Source organism: Rissa tridactyla, chromosome 2 (assembly GCF_028500815.1).
Source record: "Rissa tridactyla isolate bRisTri1 chromosome 2, bRisTri1.patW.cur.20221130, whole genome shotgun sequence".
NCBI lineage: Eukaryota > Metazoa > Chordata > Aves > Charadriiformes > Laridae > Rissa > Rissa tridactyla.
This window is the reverse complement of record NC_071467.1, coordinates 23660973-23681207: the sequence shown is the minus strand read 5'-3', so window position 1 is coordinate 23681207 and position 20235 is coordinate 23660973. Positions and strand designations below refer to the sequence as shown.

General features: G+C 41.6%; 1 protein-coding gene and 1 long non-coding RNA gene across 6 annotated transcripts; one reads left to right on the top strand and one right to left on the bottom strand.

Moving 5' to 3' along the window:
* Positions 1–478: 478 nt before the first annotated feature.
* On the bottom strand, positions 479–17660 carry PABPC1 (poly(A) binding protein cytoplasmic 1). Of its 5 annotated transcripts, none has more exons than XM_054190915.1 (15): positions 16901–17656; positions 11965–12158; positions 11747–11862; positions 9699–9838; positions 8310–8404; positions 6635–6772; positions 6445–6540; positions 5745–6017; positions 5468–5561; positions 5171–5281; positions 4157–4311; positions 3625–3709; positions 3311–3441; positions 2912–3007; positions 479–921 (listed from the first exon to the last, which is right to left on the bottom strand). In XM_054190915.1, exons 1-14 carry the CDS (start codon positions 17091–17093, stop codon positions 2915–2917), a joined length of 1914 nt encoding a protein of 637 aa, XP_054046890.1. In that variant the 5' UTR covers positions 17094–17656; the 3' UTR covers positions 479–921; positions 2912–2914. The 5 variants fall into 5 exon arrangements, with proteins under 5 accessions (XP_054046890.1, XP_054046891.1, XP_054046892.1 ...); XM_054190916.1 differs by having other exon boundaries at positions 9708–9838; XM_054190917.1 differs by lacking the exon at positions 16901–17656 and adding an exon at positions 13201–13231.
* A 357-nt stretch (positions 17661–18017) lies between these two features.
* LOC128905208 (uncharacterized) lies at positions 18018–19248 on the top strand. Its single transcript, XR_008464771.1, has 2 exons — positions 18018–18317; positions 18407–19248. It is a non-coding gene; the product is annotated as an uncharacterized LOC128905208 (long non-coding RNA).
* Positions 19249–20235: the final 987 nt, after the last annotated feature.

Sequence of the window (20235 nt, the reverse complement as noted above, 5' to 3'; positions counted from 1 at the left end):
CTTATTCACCTATATCCATATGATTACCTCCACCTCACAGTTCATTAGCCATCTAAAGACACAGCCTGAGACCTGTGTAGATTGGTCCTTCCACCAAAACCTGTGAAAACGAACACCACATGCAGGTGGTCAAAGGGGGATCATGTGTTGGTATGTTACACAATTCCAACGCAGGCCTTTTATAATAACATTTTTTACTGATCATCTGAAAGTAGAGTATTTAAAAGTCCACTTCTAATTAGACAATGACAAAAACTCAGACATCATGCTACTAAGGATTTAAAACCCAGATATGGATTTATCAGCTCTTTTCATTTGTTTTAATGCCTAAGTTTATATTCTCAGTAACAGGTGGCTGTGTGTGCTAATCTTCTCTAGAAACTGCTAAAACATACTATAGAGTGGGATTCTAACCTGGTGTTCTGAATGACAACCTGATCAGAAGTACATCGTACAAAATAAAACTATCACAAGTAAATCAGTGTTTAAGGAATTTTTATTAAACCAAGAATTTTATAATCCAAATTACGTTTCTTTGCTCAGCTATCAATTCTCACTGTCAACTAAAACAGTGGTGATATTCTGAGCTTTTCCACAGTAAAGAATTACAAAATTAAAGAAAGGAATGCTTTAAATTTTTGTACTGTGCTGAAAATTCTTTTCCCCCGGGTTTATAAAACATTAATTTGTATTTTTTATTTTACTATTTTTTTTTAAATTTTTAAATCAATAAGTAATCTAGGACTAGCACTTGTTTTGCTAGCCCCGGCGTTGCTCTGTACATAAGCTTCAAAGTTTCCTTTCCTTTTTTTATTTATTTTATATTTTGCAATGTTTTTCTCAATATTTAATAGTTTTTCCATGTTTAGATTTTTTTTTTCTTCGGTGAAGCGAAGTTCTAGATTGTAGTCCCGGATCTTTCTGCAAACAAAAACAATGCTGTTACATTTTAAAAACAAAGCAGCACCTTATGATTTCTGACATGCTTTCTGCAACTGTAAGCCAACAGTACTTTGGGCTTTCACAGTATCAATCATACCAAAGTTCTTTACAAGAAGTGTATCAGAGGTATCCCCCACTTTTTAGAGTCATTTGAGTAAAGTAGCAAGTATCACAGACTTGGGATAAGACAAAACCAAGTCTAGAACTAAACAGTGCTCTGCACAGCATGGCCTTGGGTAACAGCTACACACAATAATTTGTTACTATAACTAATTTGACTGAATGTCACCTCCATTCTTAAGGCCAGCATACGAAGGCTCATCAAATAACTACACTAGCAATGTAGTTATTTGATGAAACAAAATTTCCAGTTTTCAGTATTTTCATGGAGCATACAGAGTAATGGTCTCAAAGTCTGGTCATCTTAGTTTAGGACAGGCAACTTATTCAGCACTTTTTTATCTCTGGCATGAAAGCGTCACTAGCATAAAAAAAATACGGAAAAAGAAAGAAGGGTGGAAAAACCAAAACTCAAATTCTGCCTCCAAAAGGAAAGTTGCAGAAATGAAAAGACCAAGAAAAAAAAGAAAATTTTAAGTGATCAAATATTGAAGCAGGCATCTTCAGCGTATAGCTATAGATGTGGAAAGTTCATAGACAGGCAAAACCTAACTGGACTGAATAGAGAACAGATTCCTGTATCACCCTTTGAAAATTGTAAAGATACCACTTTTTACCTCCTCCTGTCATGCAAAATTAAAATACTAACGCCACAGAGGGCAATAAAGAAAAATCAATATTTTAATTGACATTGAAGTTAAATTCACCAAAACGTGAAGTCAAGACAATACATAACTTAGTTTTTAATTACTGTATAATTTTAGATTTTGGCAAGTATATACAAATTATAGTGCAAATAAGCTATTTAATTTCTAAAGAAAAATAGGATTGGATTATTGTTTCAAGCTTATTTCAACTCTGCAAGTTCCTCTTGAACAACGGTATGAACAGTAGCATTTGACAGAGCTGCCTATTTTTGTACACATGCCTAGAGCTAATCTCAGCTAAATACATTGTTAAAACAATCATAGAATCGCCTAGGTTGAAAGGGACCTTTCAGATAATCTAGTCCAACCATCAACCTAACTCTGACAAAAACCATCGCTAAACCATATCTCTAAGCACTATGTCTACCCACCTTTTAAACACCTCCAGGGATGGTGCCTCAACCACTTCCCTGGGCAGCCTGTTCCAATGCTTTATAACCCTCTCAGTGTAAAAACTTTTCCTAATATCCAGTCTAAACCTCCCCTGGCGCAACTTGAAGCCGTTTCTCATAGTTGCAGAGAGTGATAAGGTCTCCCCTCAGCCTCCTTTTCTCCAGGCTGAACAATCCCAGCTCCCTCAGCTGCTCCTCATAAGGCTTTTTCTCCAGACCCCTCACCAGCTTCATTACCCTTCTCTGGACCTGCTCCAGCACCTCAATGTCTGTCTTGTGGTGAGGGGCCCAAAACTGAACACAGTACTCGAGGTGGTGCCCCACCAGTGCCAAGTACAGGGGGACGATCACTTCCCTAGTCCTACCCACCACACTGTTCCTAATACAGTCCAGGATGCTGTTGTCCTTCTTGGCCACCTGGGCACACTGCTGGCTCATATTCAGCCAACAGTCGATCAACACTCCCAGGTCCTTTTCTGCCAGGCAGCTCTCCAGCCACTCCTACCCAGGCATTAATGCATTAATTCCAGCTAAATATGCAAGACAAAATGTCAGTAGCATTTGCTAACCAAGAGCTACAGAACTGGACAACAGGCTTGAGCACAAAATCTGTTTACAACTGTGACCGCAGCTGGTACTCCTCTTTGGCTGCAAACGATCCACAGCTTGGAAGGACACTGCTTATAAGGCCATGGACTGAGGACTATTGCCCTACTCAATCTATAAAACTACAGTGCACAGAAAACTTACTTATTAAACACTTGGAACCCCAGTGGGATTGTTAACTGCTTTTTGAGCAGCCTCTTTAGCTTGGTGGGCTTGTAGTACGGCTACAGCTTCATCAACCTGTAAAGTAAAAACCAAAAATTAATAAAGGGAAGCTTAGTAATTTCTATGTATTTAAGTTAATGAAACAGTTTAAATTATACATACAAACAGTGCCTGCATTGTTAAAAAAAAAAAGGGCAACATTACAGTTTCAGTTCATGCTAACTGAAGTCACTGTCACCCTCTGAAAGAGGGTATTCTAACTTCTCACCCTGGGCCACTGCTGCACTGCTGCTACTCCACTGTGCCAGCATGAACACCTGTTACATCAGTGTAGAGTTAATTGCTGGTAAGACTAGTGTAAAGGAAAAGTCCACCTACCTTCGAACGAAGAGACTCAGGAGACTCGAGCATGTGGAGGAGTTCGGAGTTGTCAATCTCCAACAACATACCAGTGATCTTACCCGCCAGAGTTGGGTGCATGCTTTGAATGAGAGGAAATAGACGTTCACCTAGAGAGAAAAAAGTTCAGAGTGACAAATGTCATCTGCCAAACAGCCTAGATTTAAGGGAAATGGGAAACAAACACCTTGTTCTACTGCTAAAACCATCTATTCTGCATTTTAAGATTGATAAAAAGAGGACTTTGGCTGTCCTTCTGCTACAAGGCATGGAGAAAGATCTCGTGTACATACCTAACATCTGCTTTTGTTCTTGTGGAGGGGCAGAAGCCAACATGGAAGCAGTCAAGGGTTCCTGACCTTGCACATGGACAGCAGGCTGCAAATTAATTTAACACCATTTCAATATTAAATTCTAGTTCATAAATTAGGTGCAGCTTCAAATATTCAGTGTTCCACAACTCAGCACAAACAATGCCTGCACTGTCAGAAACATGGAAGAAATTACAACTAAGTCAATTTAATCAAATAGTGCTGGTTAGAGCTGAGTGATGCTGGAGATTAGTTAATCAACCACTCCATTGTGGAGTGAACACAAGGAGAATTCAGGCTAAGGTATCAAGCAACTGGAAAATATGAAGTAACACAGGATCACATCCTGTCACAGGGAAACTTGAAATATACTTAAAACCCCAAGGCTGTAACTCTGCTGCCACAATGCAGAGCCTGAATTCTAGAGTAAGAAAGACAACTCTTACTCATAAGCGCCCCCTCCCCCTTCCTCTGCAAAAAACAGCAGCATGGACCAGTTCCTAAAATTACATACCTGCTGCATAGCAACTTGCGGCTGTGTATTAAGATGCTGCTGAGGATTACGAACACCTGCAGCGTATTTGTATTGTGGTACTGTGCGTACAGCAGGAGTAGCTGCAGTAGCTGCTGCTGCAGGACGTGGACCCATTGTTTGTGTTGATGTATTAGCTGAAAAGACAACATAACTCCATATGTGAATAGTTAATTTTTTTATTTAGCCTACACTGTACAAGTTTAAAAAAAATCCAGCCTAAACTGAACACCTAATTTAGGTATTATATTATAGTTTCATCTCAGTAGTATTGTAAACTGTCACATCGCTGGTCATATCTGAAGGTTCAAAGCTCAAAGTTTACTGGATGTTACTTTCTAGTCACTTCACCAATGAATTGCTTTTCTTACATGCTACTGAAAAAAGATCTGTGACAAAACATTCACTTTGGTTGAGTATTAATTTAATTTCATTCTAACCTCAAAGGACACTTGATTTCCTGAGCACATTAACACCAACAGTAATCCTAAAAAAAGATACTTTCATGAAGTAGATAGCTAAAGAATGCTACTGCCTAATACATTCTGAGAGAATTAAGACTCCATTACAATCAATTCCAGTTCATTCAGTGATGTGCAGATTCTGTGTACCTGACACTGGCTCACAGTATTCTGTGACAAAATAGTAAGAGCTAAAATTCTATCATCTCAGTATTTCTACATGCAACCTATTACTACAATTGCCACAACGATGTTTACAAGTGGCAGAAGCTGTCATACCCTATTATTAAAATGCACACTAAAAGAAGAAATGCTTCATGCTGAAGAAATGGAACCACAGCAGGATTCTTTGCTGGGACAATATTTAAAGCAACTACAAGAAGGTCATACTAGCTTACTCATTTAGTAAGGACCCAGAAAAGGGGGGGGAAGTGTTACCACATGCGATACTGAACTTACAAATGCTTTTGAGAGATCATTCTGAATCAGAAAAATTAAAAGTCTAATACTTAAAGTTTGCAGAAATGAAACTCACCAACACGTTGTGTTGACATGACTCGTGGAACTTGTGAAGAAGCTGGTCTCATGGTACTAAACGGTGGTCTGGGTGCTGCTGGGCGGATAGCACCAGGCATGTTTTGGAATGCTGTGTTTTAGAGAAAATATATTCAGTTACATGCTGAAACACTGAATGGTGAGAAGAGTTCAGAAGTAATCTCTAACATGACAAAGAGAAGACTGATACTGCAATGCCATTAAAATGCATTTAAAAATGCAAAGGTAAATGCTATGGAGTTTACCACAATCACTGGGAAGAGGTAAAGTGACTTACGATGAGGTCTGGCACCCTGAGCAGTCCAGCGAGGACTAGGTCTAGCAAGCTGAGCGAGTTGATTAGTAGGATAGTATGCAGCACGGTTCTGAGTCTGTCAAATACAAAAACATGTGTAACTTTATTATCTTGGAAGGGCATGCTGAAGTCCATCACCTTTCTGCTCTGAAATCAGAATGCTGAAATTATGGACACATGCCAATAGTTGTATTTACTATTAAATCTAAACAGATTTTATACACAGTACAAAACATTCAGTTATCATCTCTACACATACCTGTGGGATAGCTGCCATGAAGTAACCTGAAGGAGGTGCTGGTTGGTAAGGGTTGATTACAGGATTAGGTACTGCTCTTACACTTGCCATTCTCTGCATATACTGGTTGGTGAGATGAGCTTGGCGCTCTTCTTTACGCTGGGCTAGAGCTACATATAATGGTTTAGTAGCCACAATTCTACCATTCATTTCTGTGACAGCTTTGGTGGCTTCTTCTGGTGATGAAAAGCATACAAATCCAAATCCTTTGCTGCGGCCACCTTCCATCATGACCTGTCAGTATAAATTAAAACAAGAAAATGTCATATCTACTCAACTTGCATGAGTTTCTTTTTTCAGATTACTAGAAGTGAGACCACAGGTTTGTTTTACTGAATTGATTTATAAAAAGAAATATAATTGCTTAATTAATAGCTGCTTATTAATACAGATGAAAATCTCAGTGAAGTAATAATGAGCACATTACTGCACTGAAAAGATGTCATTTTTCTCTTCAGTTTATTTCAAGAAAGGATGATCATATGCATTCAACCTGAGAGGTACAGTAATCAAGAAAGATGTCCACAAATATGGTATATAGTAGCAGCGGTAGGTGACTGGGTCACATCTATTAGTCAATGAAAAAAAAGACTTTTCCTTGGTGAAGGACACTGTTCGTTTTCAGAGAAAGGACGAGCACAGTTTATAAGCTTTACTTTACCTTTGCACTTGTGATTGTACCAAATGGGGAGAATTCTTTTCGAAGACGCTCATCGTCAATCCCGTCATCAAGATTTTTCACGTAAAGGTTGACACCCTAAACAAAGGCAAGTTATCATTGAAAGCAAACAGTCTGTGTAAACCTAAAAATATCATAGAATAAATTTAGTCCTCTTGAATTAAAACGGAACCTGGTATCTGGTGATCCTGTCCTGCTTCATTTGTTCGAACTTGCGCTTCAGCTCCGTCTGTCTTTCCACCTTTTTCTGAGCCCGGCCAACATAGATTTGTTTCCCATTGAGCTCCTTCCCATTCATCTCATCTACAGCCTTCATTAATAAACAAGAGGTTAGCAGTGCTTTGTATTCCAGTGTTTTTCAGGCAAACAAAAACAACAGTAATGCAAATATAAAAAGTTCCATAAGGATTCCAGAAAAAGATCCAATCCATGTACAATATCACTAGCTGAAACAAAATACCCCAAGACTTCCCTGCTTAAAGTCAAACAGAAATTGCTTTGAGTGTGCTTCTCTCCAGTTAAAGAAAAGTCAGAAGGGATCAAAAAACTTTTCTTACATGAAGTTGGAAAAAAAAAATAATTTCAACTCACACAATGAAGAACTATTTCTCCAGCCTTACTGTACTAAAGGCAGAGAAAATAAAGTGAATTAAGCTGAAAAGCTCTAATTCACATACCTGAATTCTGTTTTTAAAAGTACCATCTGAAACCGTGGTATCTAGCAGATTTTCTTTACTGTATGTTAAGCTACAGCTGGCATAGATGGCTTTTTTTTTTAAATTTTATATCTTTTATTAAGGAAATACTTAAAGAGGATGAAAATACGAACTTTTTTCCTTTAAGCCATTTTGAGTTACAACTACTAAGGTGTGAAAACTGTCACAGATTTATTCAATTAATTTAAAACAAGAAGTCACAGAAGGGATTGTATACCTTCATAATCAAAGCGATTAAAAACATATCTGCTGAGATATTAGAATTTATTATTTAAAACACTGTACATCTGATTCTGACTACTATAAGAGAAACAATTCATCAATGAATGTATGCAAGACTGAACAAAGTAGATGCAAGACAGACAGGATTTGTTCTAATCTCTTGTTTGTATACTTGCACTACTGACAAATCACAGAACCACCTTTTGAAAAGCAAACTTCATTTGTTGCCATGATTTGTTCCATGATGAGTTTTTCTCCTGATGCTATGTTCCTACTGCCAGAGTCAACTGACACATCAAAGCAAACCAGCTGACAAAGAATGAAGTTACACAGCATACCGGCATGTTATAGACATATACCTGAATTAAAAGGACCCTTCTTCCCGAGTTACTCTTCAGAGTAAAAGCAACATCACAGGGCTCTATGACTATTTTCTTATAGTTATGCCAAACATGCTCCATAAAACTAACAGCTTTCCTGCTGACTTTGCAGTGCTGAAGTTCAAAAACACAATCCTTTCTGCCTTGCACAAATCTTTTGTGCAACCAAATTGCATCCAATGATTCATCTGGGTTTTGCACAGATGGAATAATTTACCATGCTTTAATTTACCATGCGTGTATGTTGCCCAGCACAAGGGACTCCAAATTTCATTGAGACAGCCCAACTACAACAGGTTATTAAATTATTCAAGATTCCCCATTTCTACACTAGTTCCAGCTGTCTCAGAGTATCTTGACTTAATAGGCTCCTCAAATCAACTGAAAGCACTCTAAATGGTAGAAACCACGCTAAGTCATTTACGAAGCAGACACCTGTTTTTGCAGTTTCCTTGGACCAATTAAAACCCCTTAATGAATTCACAGGGTCTCAGTTACAGAATTCCTAAAATTAAGTCCAAAAGCTTACTTTTTGGGCATCTTCGTGTCTTTCAAAACTAACGAAGCCAAAGCCTTTGGATTTTCCACTCTCATCAGTCATAACTTTGACACTTAGGGCAGGACCTAAAAGGAGAATTAAATACTTATGCATTGTATACAGCAAATATTCTCTTCATGTTTTGAACATCCTCTTTAGAAGTCTTAGTATTTAGTTTGCTTCACTGGTATTACAAAGGACTTCTGCACCAATTATAGTACCTAAAGCATCATCCATTAATACAAAATTGCTAGTTTGCCCTGATGCTGAACTTCAGCCATTATGGCTGAAGTCTGACATGTTGAATTTCGTTCCTACTGTATTTTCAACCAAAATGGGGTAAGAATTTCACCTCAACATGAATGAAGTTGGTTTTCTCATTAAAAATTACAGCATTTAAAAAGCATTAGTGCTTCCATCCTTTGAAACAGGTACTGAAAGCCGGAGAGGAGGCCCTTCTATTTTGTACTTGCCTTACCATCTATCCTAGTAAAAGACCATCACAGTTCAGCAATTCCAAACCCTTGAAAAATTGCAGTTGACAGACTCAGTTGAGACAGATATTGGCAGCTAAATTCACTACCGTTTCAACCACAGATACTTGAATAGTAGAAAGGAGTTTCCTGTAAATGCTGTTTAGGGGTGCTATAGAATGTATCATATACAAGACTTTGTCTCACTTTACAAGATATCCACTGGAGAACAGCAAAAGCACGGAGGAAAGGAATACAAAAAGAAAAAACCACCCTGAGGCTGAAAATAAGAGATATGTGCCCTATAAACAAGTATAAGAATATGTAGTAGAATTAAGGAGTTTGCCATTTCCTGTTTTGATGGTGACTCACCATATACATTACTAGATCATGATGATATGCCTGCCATAATTTTTCCCCATGCAGAGCCGAGGATCAAGACAGAACCAAATATCTCACCAACAGAAAAGTTCCTTATAATTTCCTACTAGGTCACCCACCACAATGCAACTGAATAATGAAAGCAGAGATACTCAGAGTAAAGGCAAGTCTGCAGGTCAATGAAAGCAACAGCACATTAATTTGTCATGTATCCTGTAGTGAATTCATAACATCAGTCTGTACTAAACCAGAAAACACTTCTATTTGCAACTTAAAAAAAAATTGCAAAACCCATTCAAAAGACTATTTAGACATATTATTTTCAGATTATTGGAAACAATTCTGATGGCAGGATTATATATGCTATTCTGCCTATTTAAAACTTTTCAGTACCTTTTTTCATTTTTTTAAATCAACATCAGACAGCCAGCTGATTCTCTATATTACAAGGCTCTGTACAGATAAGATGCAAGAAGTAAGCTCAAGTTCACTTGTGCTTATATAAACTTAAGCTTTAAGACATTACCAAACTTGCCAAAGAGTTCCTTAAGTCTCTCATCATCCATGTCTTCTCCAAAATTCTTGATGTAAACATTGGTGAATTCCTTTGCTCTGGCTCCAAGCTCTGCCTCGCGTTCCTTGCGGGATTTAAACCTTCCAACAAATCTAGTTGCAGGAGAAGAGAACAGTGCAGATTAAAGCAAGTCTGTCAAGCTTTAAAAATTTACTTTAATCCTCTGGCTTCACATTTTATTCTTAATCAGTCTCATTATTCACTATAGGCATGAAATTCTTTAGATAAAATATTTACAATAAAACTCCACCAGAAAAACAATTTCACTATCCTTTGCTACATCACTGCACTTAGCACAGTTACTAGCACAAAAATGCTTTCAAGCCATTGGCGAGATTGTTCACAGTTACAAAACAGCCTTTGACAATAGGAGCTGGACAATGGCACGCAGTACTAGGTAAAGTGGCTGAAGAGAAATTCTAGACATCAGCTTAATCCTTCTGCCATACTAAAAACTTGGCAGCCTTAAAGCAGTTACCATTCTCCCATGCAATTTTTAAGCAAGATATTTAACTAACCTCCACAACTAACTCCCTTACACACCTTTCCAACCTTTCCAGCCTATTTCAAAGCAAGACTTTTGTTTATTTTGGCTTGGGTTTTTTTGTTGTTGTTTTTTTTTTTTTTTTTTTTTAATAAGCATAGAGAAATAAATAGTTCAGCTTGCTCTTTAGTCAAATACCATTGTGAATTGGCTGGGAACACGAAAGATCAGTTCATACTGTCAAAGAAAGAACAGAAGCTGAACACAACGCTCTGCAACCCAAGGAACTGCTCTAGTACAGACGTTACATGGCTAACACTGACTTCTGTTTACAGTAGACTTTTGCTCTCAAATTTTAGTGTATTGTACAACTTTATTGTTCCAAATCTGACAAATCCAATAAAGTAGCATACAGTAACTCAACATTTTCTTAAACTTTGACAACATCATCCAATTTATAGTAACCAAGGATGGTAAGAATGATAGCGCAATGTGTTCAGCAGATTTTGATATGAGTACTTTAATTCACTTTTAAAAGCCTAGCCCGAAGAGAAATTCAAAGCAAAGTTAACTCTCATGATGCATTTTACTAAACAAAGTTTACGTAAATCATGTGCTTTTATGAATACACACTATCCTTTTCTTACTAATTTAAAAGGTGGTATATAGATGGAAGCTGAGTAAAAACATTCACAGTATGCCAGTCAAGCACAGAACAATCAGGAAAGCAAAAAGTCTCAAAAATGGATGTTCTCCCTGTATGTGGCTTGATCCATTCATCTCTACATGTAAAAATAATCCATGATGGTAAGCTGATGCTGATTTCTGATATACTTTTTCCAAAGCCTCTCAAGTATTTAGAGAGCTATTCTTTTGTAACTACACCAAATACCACAATGATCCCTTAGGCATAGCTGTGAGGCACACTCGCTCTCACCCCAGACCTAGACATCACTAACCAAGTAGCCAAATAACATTTTCCCTACAGAACAGTGACAATGTTTAAAACATTATGTTTCTGTAAGTTTTATTTTCTACTCCTATTTCCTAGATATGCCTATTAACAGACATTCATATAAAAACATTAATGACTGCTGTTCAGGACCGAGTAACCCTAGACCTTTAAGTTTCATCCAAAAAATGGACGACATACCTATCCCACAACTCTTATAAAGGAAGTATTATTCAGAATACCCAATGGATTGTATTTTATCTCAGACCAGTAAGATCAGAAAACCAGGTAAGTTCCCAAATCCTCATTACAGCATTGACTTGTAAGACAACTAATACAACAATTTTTGCCCTAGTGTCCGTTATTAGTCTTTTCTGAACTTATTCTGCCTTTAGAATAGGCAGGTGATACATTCCATAGTATTCCTAGCACTAAAATTCTAAATATTCTTTAAAATTAGAAAATGTTAGAACAACCTGTCTCTTCTAGGTAAGCTTTAAATATTTGTCCACTATAAAATGAATTTCAGTCTGTTGACCCCCAACTACGTATTTATGTACTTACACTTTGCGGTCATTAAGCAGCATACCATTCATTTTTTCAATAGCTCTTTCTGCAGCTTCTTGTGTCTCAAAATGTACAAATCCATAACCCTTGGATCCATTTTCATCACATACCACCTATTAAAGAAAAACTCTGCTGTAATACCTATGGAATGTTTCCAGAGTAAATTGAGTTTTTTTGTGTCAAACCATTAAATGTACCAATAATTTTCCACTAACCTTACAAGACAGGATGTTTCCAAAAGCAGAAAATGTGTCATAGAGAGCTTTGTTATCAATTGATTTGTCCAAGTTTTTGATGAAGATGTTTCCCACACCACTTTTGCGTAGAGATGGATCGCGCTGAGACCACATGATGCGCACTGGTTTGCCTTTAATGACATCAAAGTTCATGGTATCCAAAGCTCGTTCAGCTGGAAAAACATAATGCAATTAGTAGGAAACACCGGTTACCTTAATAAGCAACACAAACAGCATCTGAAATACAATTCTTCATTAAATTTTTACTGTTTTAAGTCCAGCACCACCAACAAGATGCAAACCCAAACCTCCAATGTAAATAACCCCCGCTCTGTTTTATGCAAGTAAAAACTGGCAAAAACTCCTCAGCAAAAGTTGCAGTAAGGAGACAGGAAGGAGCACAAGTCAGATGAACAAGCTGCAGAAATCCCAGTAGCCTAAAGGATTGGACCCCGCTATGAAAAGGTGGTACGGTGGCAGGAGAAACTGTATCCAGTGATGGCAATTACGACCTATTCCACAGGAGGAAAAAAGTTTTAACATTTGTGAAGTCAGCTGGCCACTCCCACATCACATAGATGCATATTGTACCAATAAAAATGCTTTTAAGCATACAGCTTGTGCCTATATGAGGTCTTTTGCAGACATTAACATAACTCCTAAATCACCAAGACCCCTAAACTGACAAAATTTCCTTGCTAGGTGGAGTTCAAGCCTGGTTCAGGCAGCTATTCCACACAACTTCCTTAGTGGCAAGAGATCTGTGATGGACTTCCAGGCAAGGGACAGCACAATGAGACTTAAAACTAGTACTTTGAAAATCAGAAATTATATATATTAAAAGCTCATGATGAAATACATACAAGCTCAATGAAGGAGCAAGCAAACAGCAAATTAAAACAGCAAAATGAAGTAATGTAAACCAGGTTTTGTTACTCCAATGTAGCAGTTTTTCCAGTAGAGCTCCATAACTAACTTTTCAAAGCCTGAGTTTAAGTTCTCAATGTATTTAGGTAGGGAAGTATCAAGACTTCAGTTTTTACCTGTCCCTTCAAAGCAACAAGACATGTCTGTCATGTTTTAAGTCAACAAGGTATTTAAGCAAGAAAGAGCAACAGTTCTCAAGTATCACATATTTTATCATCTACATTAGCTCCTTTTCATTGTCATTCCTGTACATCTGGAAGAACACTGAAAAAAAGTCCCAATAAATACCTGAAGTCACACCCATTGGTACTAACTCACATCACTGCAATTTGCACACAGCAAAGCAATGTCATGTTAACAAGACTGAAATCGACTTAGTACTAGTTTAAAAACAGCAACCATGTCAGTTAATTGTTCTTCTTCAGAGAAGGAACAAGGGCCAATCACATTGTGAAAACCATTATTTTTTGTTCTTTAAGTGATGCTTTTATCTTTAGCTATGTTGATAGATATCGTGGCCAAAGAAAATTTGCAAGCAGATTCTGTTCAGCCAGGACGCCATGTTTTACATCCTTTCTTCCCACATTTTCAGATTATAAGTGAATTTGAAGATTATATTCTCTGGGAGACATCTGTAGAAATTAAGGAGACAGACTTCTAACATTTTCTTATAAAAACCAAATCTACTGATAATATTACACATTCACATGGCAGTAGCAGGTCAACAACTGATGTAAGCTGAAGCCACAAAAAAAAAAGCACTGGCAGTCTTAAGTTAATGAACCTTTCACAAACTTTAATATAAATTAAGCAGGAGAGAAAAGACAACCTAGATACTGATAATGAGAAATAAAAAGCATTGGGAGGCTTTACATGCCAAAAAAAAAAAAAAGAATTGTGGATATCAGACTTGCCACAGTAGAAACTTCTAACACTTCAGTATTGCCCTGGAAGTCATTAGAATTATTACTGCCAGCACCAGCAAAAGTGCCAGCAACAAACAGTTCATTATTTCCAGAAGTAGTAACAGAGCTTCCTTTACTAGAAAAGAGGCTTTTCTAATTCATGCTAATTGCTTCTAGAATAATCCTGACACTCCTCAAGAATGTGTGTTCCTGGACACATTTCCCAAACATCTGACTCAAAGTGGGTCCGTGCTAGCCCTCGCAAGCATTACTGCTCTGCACTAGCACTGAGCACGTATCTTAGACTGACGCAATTTCTCCACAGAGCACGGAAGCTCTCAGCAGCTCTCCTCATCTCTTCTACGGAGTAGAAATACAAGAAATTTAACGATTTCTGCTTAACCAACACCATGTTGTCATTACACAATAGATTTTTTAAAACATTACTAGACTACATCCGCAGCCAGCTACAAGCTTCTCTCATTAAAATTCACAACTAGTAAAACTGGCTTACTTTCGTTACATTTCAGCCATAAAAGGAGGCAATTCCATTCAGCAGTTAACTTGTTACCAAGTGGACACACCTACCCATGCTGTACTTTTGCTGATTCTGCTGGAGCTTTTATTGAATGAGTCACCAGTTCCCATTTTAGTTGTGAGCAACTGGACAGTCCACTCTAGTAACAATTTCAAAATCACAGGGAATATACACTTAATGCTCAACTGTGCTAAATGTACATAGCAATAGTTACAGAACAACAAACCTCTGGAAACCTAACCATTCAAAAAAATCTGAAGGGCAAAGTGCGGTTTCATCTTACTTAAGAATATTTCCAGTTTAGTGATTAAACAAAATTGCCTGGGTTTTACTCGGGACTATGACTCAAATTCAGCAAAGTCACAACTACGAAATGGGTGCATACCTCACAAATGTGTCATCAGGCCTAATTAGTTTTTGGAAGAGCTTTGAGATCCCTACTTTACAGACAGCTGGTAATGTCAAACACACCTTCAAAGAGGTTTTCCAAAACCCGAGGTAGTTGTTACTACTATCTGTTTAATAAGCATAACCCAAGACAAAGCTAAGAATTAGGCTAAACCAAGAAAAGCTAGCTGGACTAGAATCAAAATGAAACCAGTAGTACTGGAAGAATAACCATTCATCCTCGGAGCTCCAAGTTCAAGGTTTCAGTAAACAGATAGAATGATCTCTGAAAAAAGATAATCAGCAAATGCTTTCTAGGCATTTTACATGAATATCAAATTCTAAAAACGTTGCAAAAGTATAATCACACAGTATCGTTTAAGTATATTTTAAGCAAGTGCTTCCAGATACGTGCCAGATGCAAGTTTGATACAGATGAGAAATGGACTAGATGTAGAATAAAATACGTGTGCTTCCGGAAGTCTGAAAAATACTTGTAACATTTGGAGTAACAGCATTTCTGTAAGAGGCACATTCTTAAACTCTAAAAGAAGCACTGCTCAGGTGAAAAAGCTGTACTTGTTCCCACATTTGACAAATTACAAACTAAGTCACAAAACATAGGGTTGAACAGGTTGCTCAACTAATGACGAGGATGAAGTCGGCCCTTACAGAATTCTGCCATTACTAAGGAGGAGAAGCATCTGAATCACCTTCAACTTCTGCCTTGACATTATCATATCACAGTACTGAGCTATGCTAACCCCTTATTTCTCTTTTTGAGAGTAAACTGTACCATAGTTTTTTATCAAATGAAAGCAAAGTATTATAAGCATTCAAATCGTCTCATCATAAACAACAGCTGAATAAATTAAAAGCTCTCTGAAGTGAGAGAGCTGATAACAGGTGAAATATCTGCCTATTAAATAGATGAGACAGTAACTTTTACTACTTGCATACAGATATCATCGGTACACTAAAGCCTGATCTGATAATGGCTAAATACTAAAGCCAATTTTGAAAGCCAGCTAATGTAATTGCTTGAAAAGTTTGTAATTCAAATCTCTCGCTTTCATACGCTTGAAAATAAAGCCATTACAATAGAAAGCTGTTTACTTAACTGTACTTGAAACCAAGTATGTTTTAGCTGGGCCTGCAGAATGTATAATAAAATTAGTTTTTCTTTAAACTAGACTCCACAGAACTTAGAAGGGGTCACGTTTGGATCCTCTATTGAAACACCCTCCAAACAAACAAGTTGCTTTGCCAAACTTTGCACAAACAGGACCAGAACTACATGGGAAGTTTCTTTACTGATGTAACTTCAGAGAACCAGCAACACGTCAGGTAAAGCAAGTTTAATGAACACGCAACTCGGGAAACAGAGTGTCGGAAGAGTTTACTGTGGAGAGAAATGGATCAGTACACAGCTCATCACACAAAGAGCAGGGAAGGGAGGCCCAAGTGGATTCGTCCCCTCCCTACCCGTGACAGACCTGCCGTGGTTGGTGTTTTAACGTTATTATGGCCTGGGCTTTGACTGGACGCCTGTGAAACTACCAAACCACCCCGGCACGTCCTACTTCCTTCTTCAGGCCTCTTAATCACGCACATACACACCCAGCTCCTGCGTAGTTATTAACAGGCGCTAATGACCATGATGCTGTCTCCGAGCAAGCCGCCTTCTTCTCGGGTCCCTGCTGGCGGGGCCAGACGGTGGAAAAGCCGCCCGTCCCCCTTCCCCCATCCCGCCGTACCGGGGCCGCTCCGCCAGGCCCCGGCCTTTCGGGCCCTTCCCCTTTCGGTTCCCGGCGGCGGAAGCGCCTCCCCCCGCCTCCCCCCCCCCCCCCCCCCGCCCCGCTTCCCTCCCGCCTCTCCCCGCCACGAGGCGGCCCCGTCAAGGCCCCGCCGCCAACTTCCCCCCGCCAAGCTCGCCCGCGTCCCGGCAACACCGGCAGCGCCCGGGCGGGGAAAATGGATACGGGGCGGCGGTGAAGGTGGGGGGGGGGGAGAAGTGGGGGCGGCCGCGCCAAGCCCTGGTGGGGGCGGGGGAGAAACATGGCTCCTCCGGCGGCGGCCGCTCCGGCGTTGCCCTCACGCCGCCGCTCCCCCCACCTCCCTCGCCCCCTCCCTTCCCCTCCGCCGGCCACTCACTCACCGTCGGCGGGCTGCTGGAAGTTGACATAGGCGTAGCCGAGCGACCGGCGGGTGATCATGTCCCTGCAGACGCGGATGGAAAGGATGGGCCCGGCGGGGCTGAACTTCTCGTAGAGCATGGCCTCCGTCACGTCGGGGTGCAAGTCCCCCACGTAGAGGGAGGCCATGGGGTAGCTGGGGGCGCTGGGGTTCATCCTGCCGCCGTCTCCCGGCGCGGGAGGGCAAGGGGGGGGCGCTGACGAGGCGAGGAGGCCGCGGCGGCCCGGCGGTCCGTGAGGGCAGGGGCCGGCGGTGTCGGCGCGGCGGCGGAGGGGGGCACGACGCTCCGGAGAAGGATTCGAAACTTAACGGCTGCGGGAGGCGGATGCGCGGCGGCAGCGGCGGGTGGAAGGGGCGGGGGGGGTTTGGCTCACTCCGTGCCGGGCCTGGCGAAGGTGGCGGCGGCTGGTGGTGGCGGTGGTGGCCTCGGCGGAGGGTCGGGCTCGCTCTGTGTCTCCTCTCGGCTGCGCCGGGTCCGGGGGCTTCGCTTCACCGGGTTATTTTATATCAAACCGGCCGGTTGTTGCAGAAGGTTGACGGGAGATGGAAGAGGGAAGGATTAATTTTTTTTTTAAGTTTTTTTTTTTTATGATTTTTTTTGGCTTTTTTTATATTTTTAGTAATAAATGGTGCGGCGGGGCCGGGCCGGCGTGTCCGGGTGTCCGGAGCACACGCACTGCGCACACAGCTCCGACGGCGGCCGGGGGACAAGGGGGAGGCCGCCGCCCCGGCCGCGCACTATATATACCCGCCCCGCCCCCACCCGCCCCCACCGCGCCGCACGCCACGCACCGGCCGCGCGCACTGCGCAGGCGCCGCCGGCGCTGGGGGGCGGGGCCACGTGCGGCGCCGGCGCCCGGACGGGGACGGGGGCGGGAGGGAGGCTCCGGCGCATGCGCCGCCGCCGGCGGGGAGGGGATGGAGCTGAGGGGGGCGGCCGGGGGAGAGCGCGCCTGCGCCTGACGACGTCACCGGGGCCTCGGCGCTAGGGCGCGTGCGCTGAGGTGAGAGCACGTGCGCGGCGCGGGGGGGGGGGGGGAAGGCGGGGGTCAAAGGGCGCGTGCGCACAGGCAGCGGATCAACGGCGGGAGGGGGGAGGCTGTGCGCGTGCGCCCCGCCCCGCCCCCGCGCCAGTGGCGGCGCCGTCACTGACGCGCGAGCGAGGAAGGTCGCGTGCCGGCCGGAAAGGGCTGGGCCCGGCCGTCCCCCCGCGGCGCGTGCGCGGGAGGGCCGCTTCCGGTCGGGCGGGCGTCGTGAGGGGTTGATGGTGGCGGGTGCGGCGTGGGCGGGCCGCTGGGAAAGGGGCGGTTTCCCAGCGCCGTGCCTCTGGTGGGGGAGTGGAAGGCTTGGTCCTGGGGGCCGCAGCCGCGCTGTGGACGGTCAGTGGGAGCATCCTCCTGCCGGTGCGCGGGCTCGGGCCTCGCTCGGGAGTTTGGGGATTTATTGGGGTTTTATTTGCTTTTTCAAGGTTGTCCTGAGCGTTGGGTGACGTCCCCTGGCGGGATTGGTGTGCTTGCACCAGCCTTTGAAAGGTTTTCGAGCGCAGCTCAGCTGGCTGGTGAGGAGTGCCAGCCAGAACTGTCCGGGACTGTGGAATTTGCTCGAGAAACAGTAGAAGACTGAAGGAAAATGTGAAGCTGCCTCACCAGGAGGAGGATTGTCAGTAGACGGAAAGCTGGGTTTAGCGGGTGCAGCGTTTAGGTTCTCCTCTGGTTGTTCAAGTTTAGTGTACTTCATTGCTGTACTTTGCGTTAAAACATTAAAATTTTGTAGATAGAGTAGTATCAGGCATTACCTGAGTGTCTTTTCATAGTTTCAGTGTGTATGTAAGGCATCTGCCATTATTCTAGGCAATTGGGGAGGGTGTTAGAAGGCAACAATGTCCCATTAGAAGCTTGTGGAATGAGTATCGTCGCTTGTGCCACATAAAGAAGTTTTTAGAGAGAAGCAGCAGTCCTGTGGATTTTAGAAAAGCTGTGACAAGTGTACTGCTCATTTATTTTTAGCTAGCTTCTCCAGTCCTAAAAAAAAAGAAGTCTTTCACAAAATAGGAAAGTATTTCCCTATCTTTTAGAATTCTGTGCTTTTTTTATTACCAACTAATTAAATCTCACAAAAGGATAGAACCAAATTGAATGTGCTTCATTCCTGCTGAACAAATTAGTACAAATGTAAGGCAAGGAGCCAGATCTTAGGTTTGCCCAAGTCTTGGAGATAACAGCTCTTTAATGTAGTTTTTCTTCTGTGTATGGTGGGTTTTGGTGTGGTTTTTTTTTTAACATAGTTTCAACAGAAAGAGGAAGAATTCTCTGTGGTTTTGTATCTTGTTTTATTTTTCTTTACCGGCATTTGCCATCTCGGGTTTAAATAGAGCCGTAGGAGGGAGTACTTGTGGAATTTTGCTGTCACATGCGAAGGATTCCACTTGCATTTGGCAGCTGCTGCAGTTTTACTGCTGCTTGTTGGAGGTCACCAAACCCACAGCAGAACTGGCACGTTCCCGTCTGTCTCATGGCAAAGTATGACATCTTCGTTCAACCCCCACCCTGCGCTGGCCTTTTAGACTGAGGTACTGGCTTTGCATTTGAAGCAGCTGACAAAGGAACATGCCGTCTTCTGCTGGCCATGCTATAGCAATGGTTACTTCTGTCGGATGAGCAAAGCAGACAGCCAGAGACAGCAGTATTTTATAGTGAGGTTTGATGTGTTTCTAAAAGTCACAGTTTAAATTTTAACAAGGAAAAAAAATAAAAGTCTCTAGTTTAAATACTGGTTCATAATGCCCTCCCTAGGATGTAGTATGTACTGTTCCTGCTCTCTCCCTTCCTTACCCAGTTCTGCATCACATCTCCTTTTCTCACACTGTCCTTTTTCATACTGCTGTTTCGTTTGCACTTCTCTGTCATTGGCACCTGGGCATGTTCTTGCATGTGTCGTCTTGCCTAGGAGTGTTCTTCCTCTTTCAGGTGAGTTAGGTCACTCTGTTTCTGTCCGCGCTCCTGGATGATGGCAATAAAGAGCCCAGAGCGTGGTAGGGCATTTCTTTTCTCCATCAGAATTTAAAAAAAAATAAAAAAAATGCAAGTTTTGTTCAGCACAGAGGGACTTTTCGGTGATCTTGCACTTAGCCTCTTAACAACATATGACTTCAGAGTTTTATAACGCTAAATGCTACTAGGACGGTAAAAATGCACTCGTAACCGTAGATGGATAGCCAGTAAAGTTCAAATTATTGTTCAAAAGCACTAGAGCTTTCTAATTAAACATTTCTAGTGCTGCTTCTTTTTGCAAAATAAT

Bases quoted from the DNA above. Each gene is read 5' to 3' on its own strand.
- PABPC1 (XM_054190915.1), bottom strand. From the start codon at position 17,093: ATGAACCCCAGCGCCCCCAGCTACCCCATGGCCTCCCTCTACGTGGGG. The intron at 9,839-11,746 runs GTAAGTACATAA...TCCTGCAACTAG, and splicing joins CTGCTTAATGACCGCAAAGT to ATTTGTTGGAAGGTTTAAAT. The intron at 3,442-3,624 runs GTATGTACACGA...TTTTCTCTCTAG, and splicing joins AGAACAAAAGCAGATGTTAG to GTGAACGTCTATTTCCTCTC.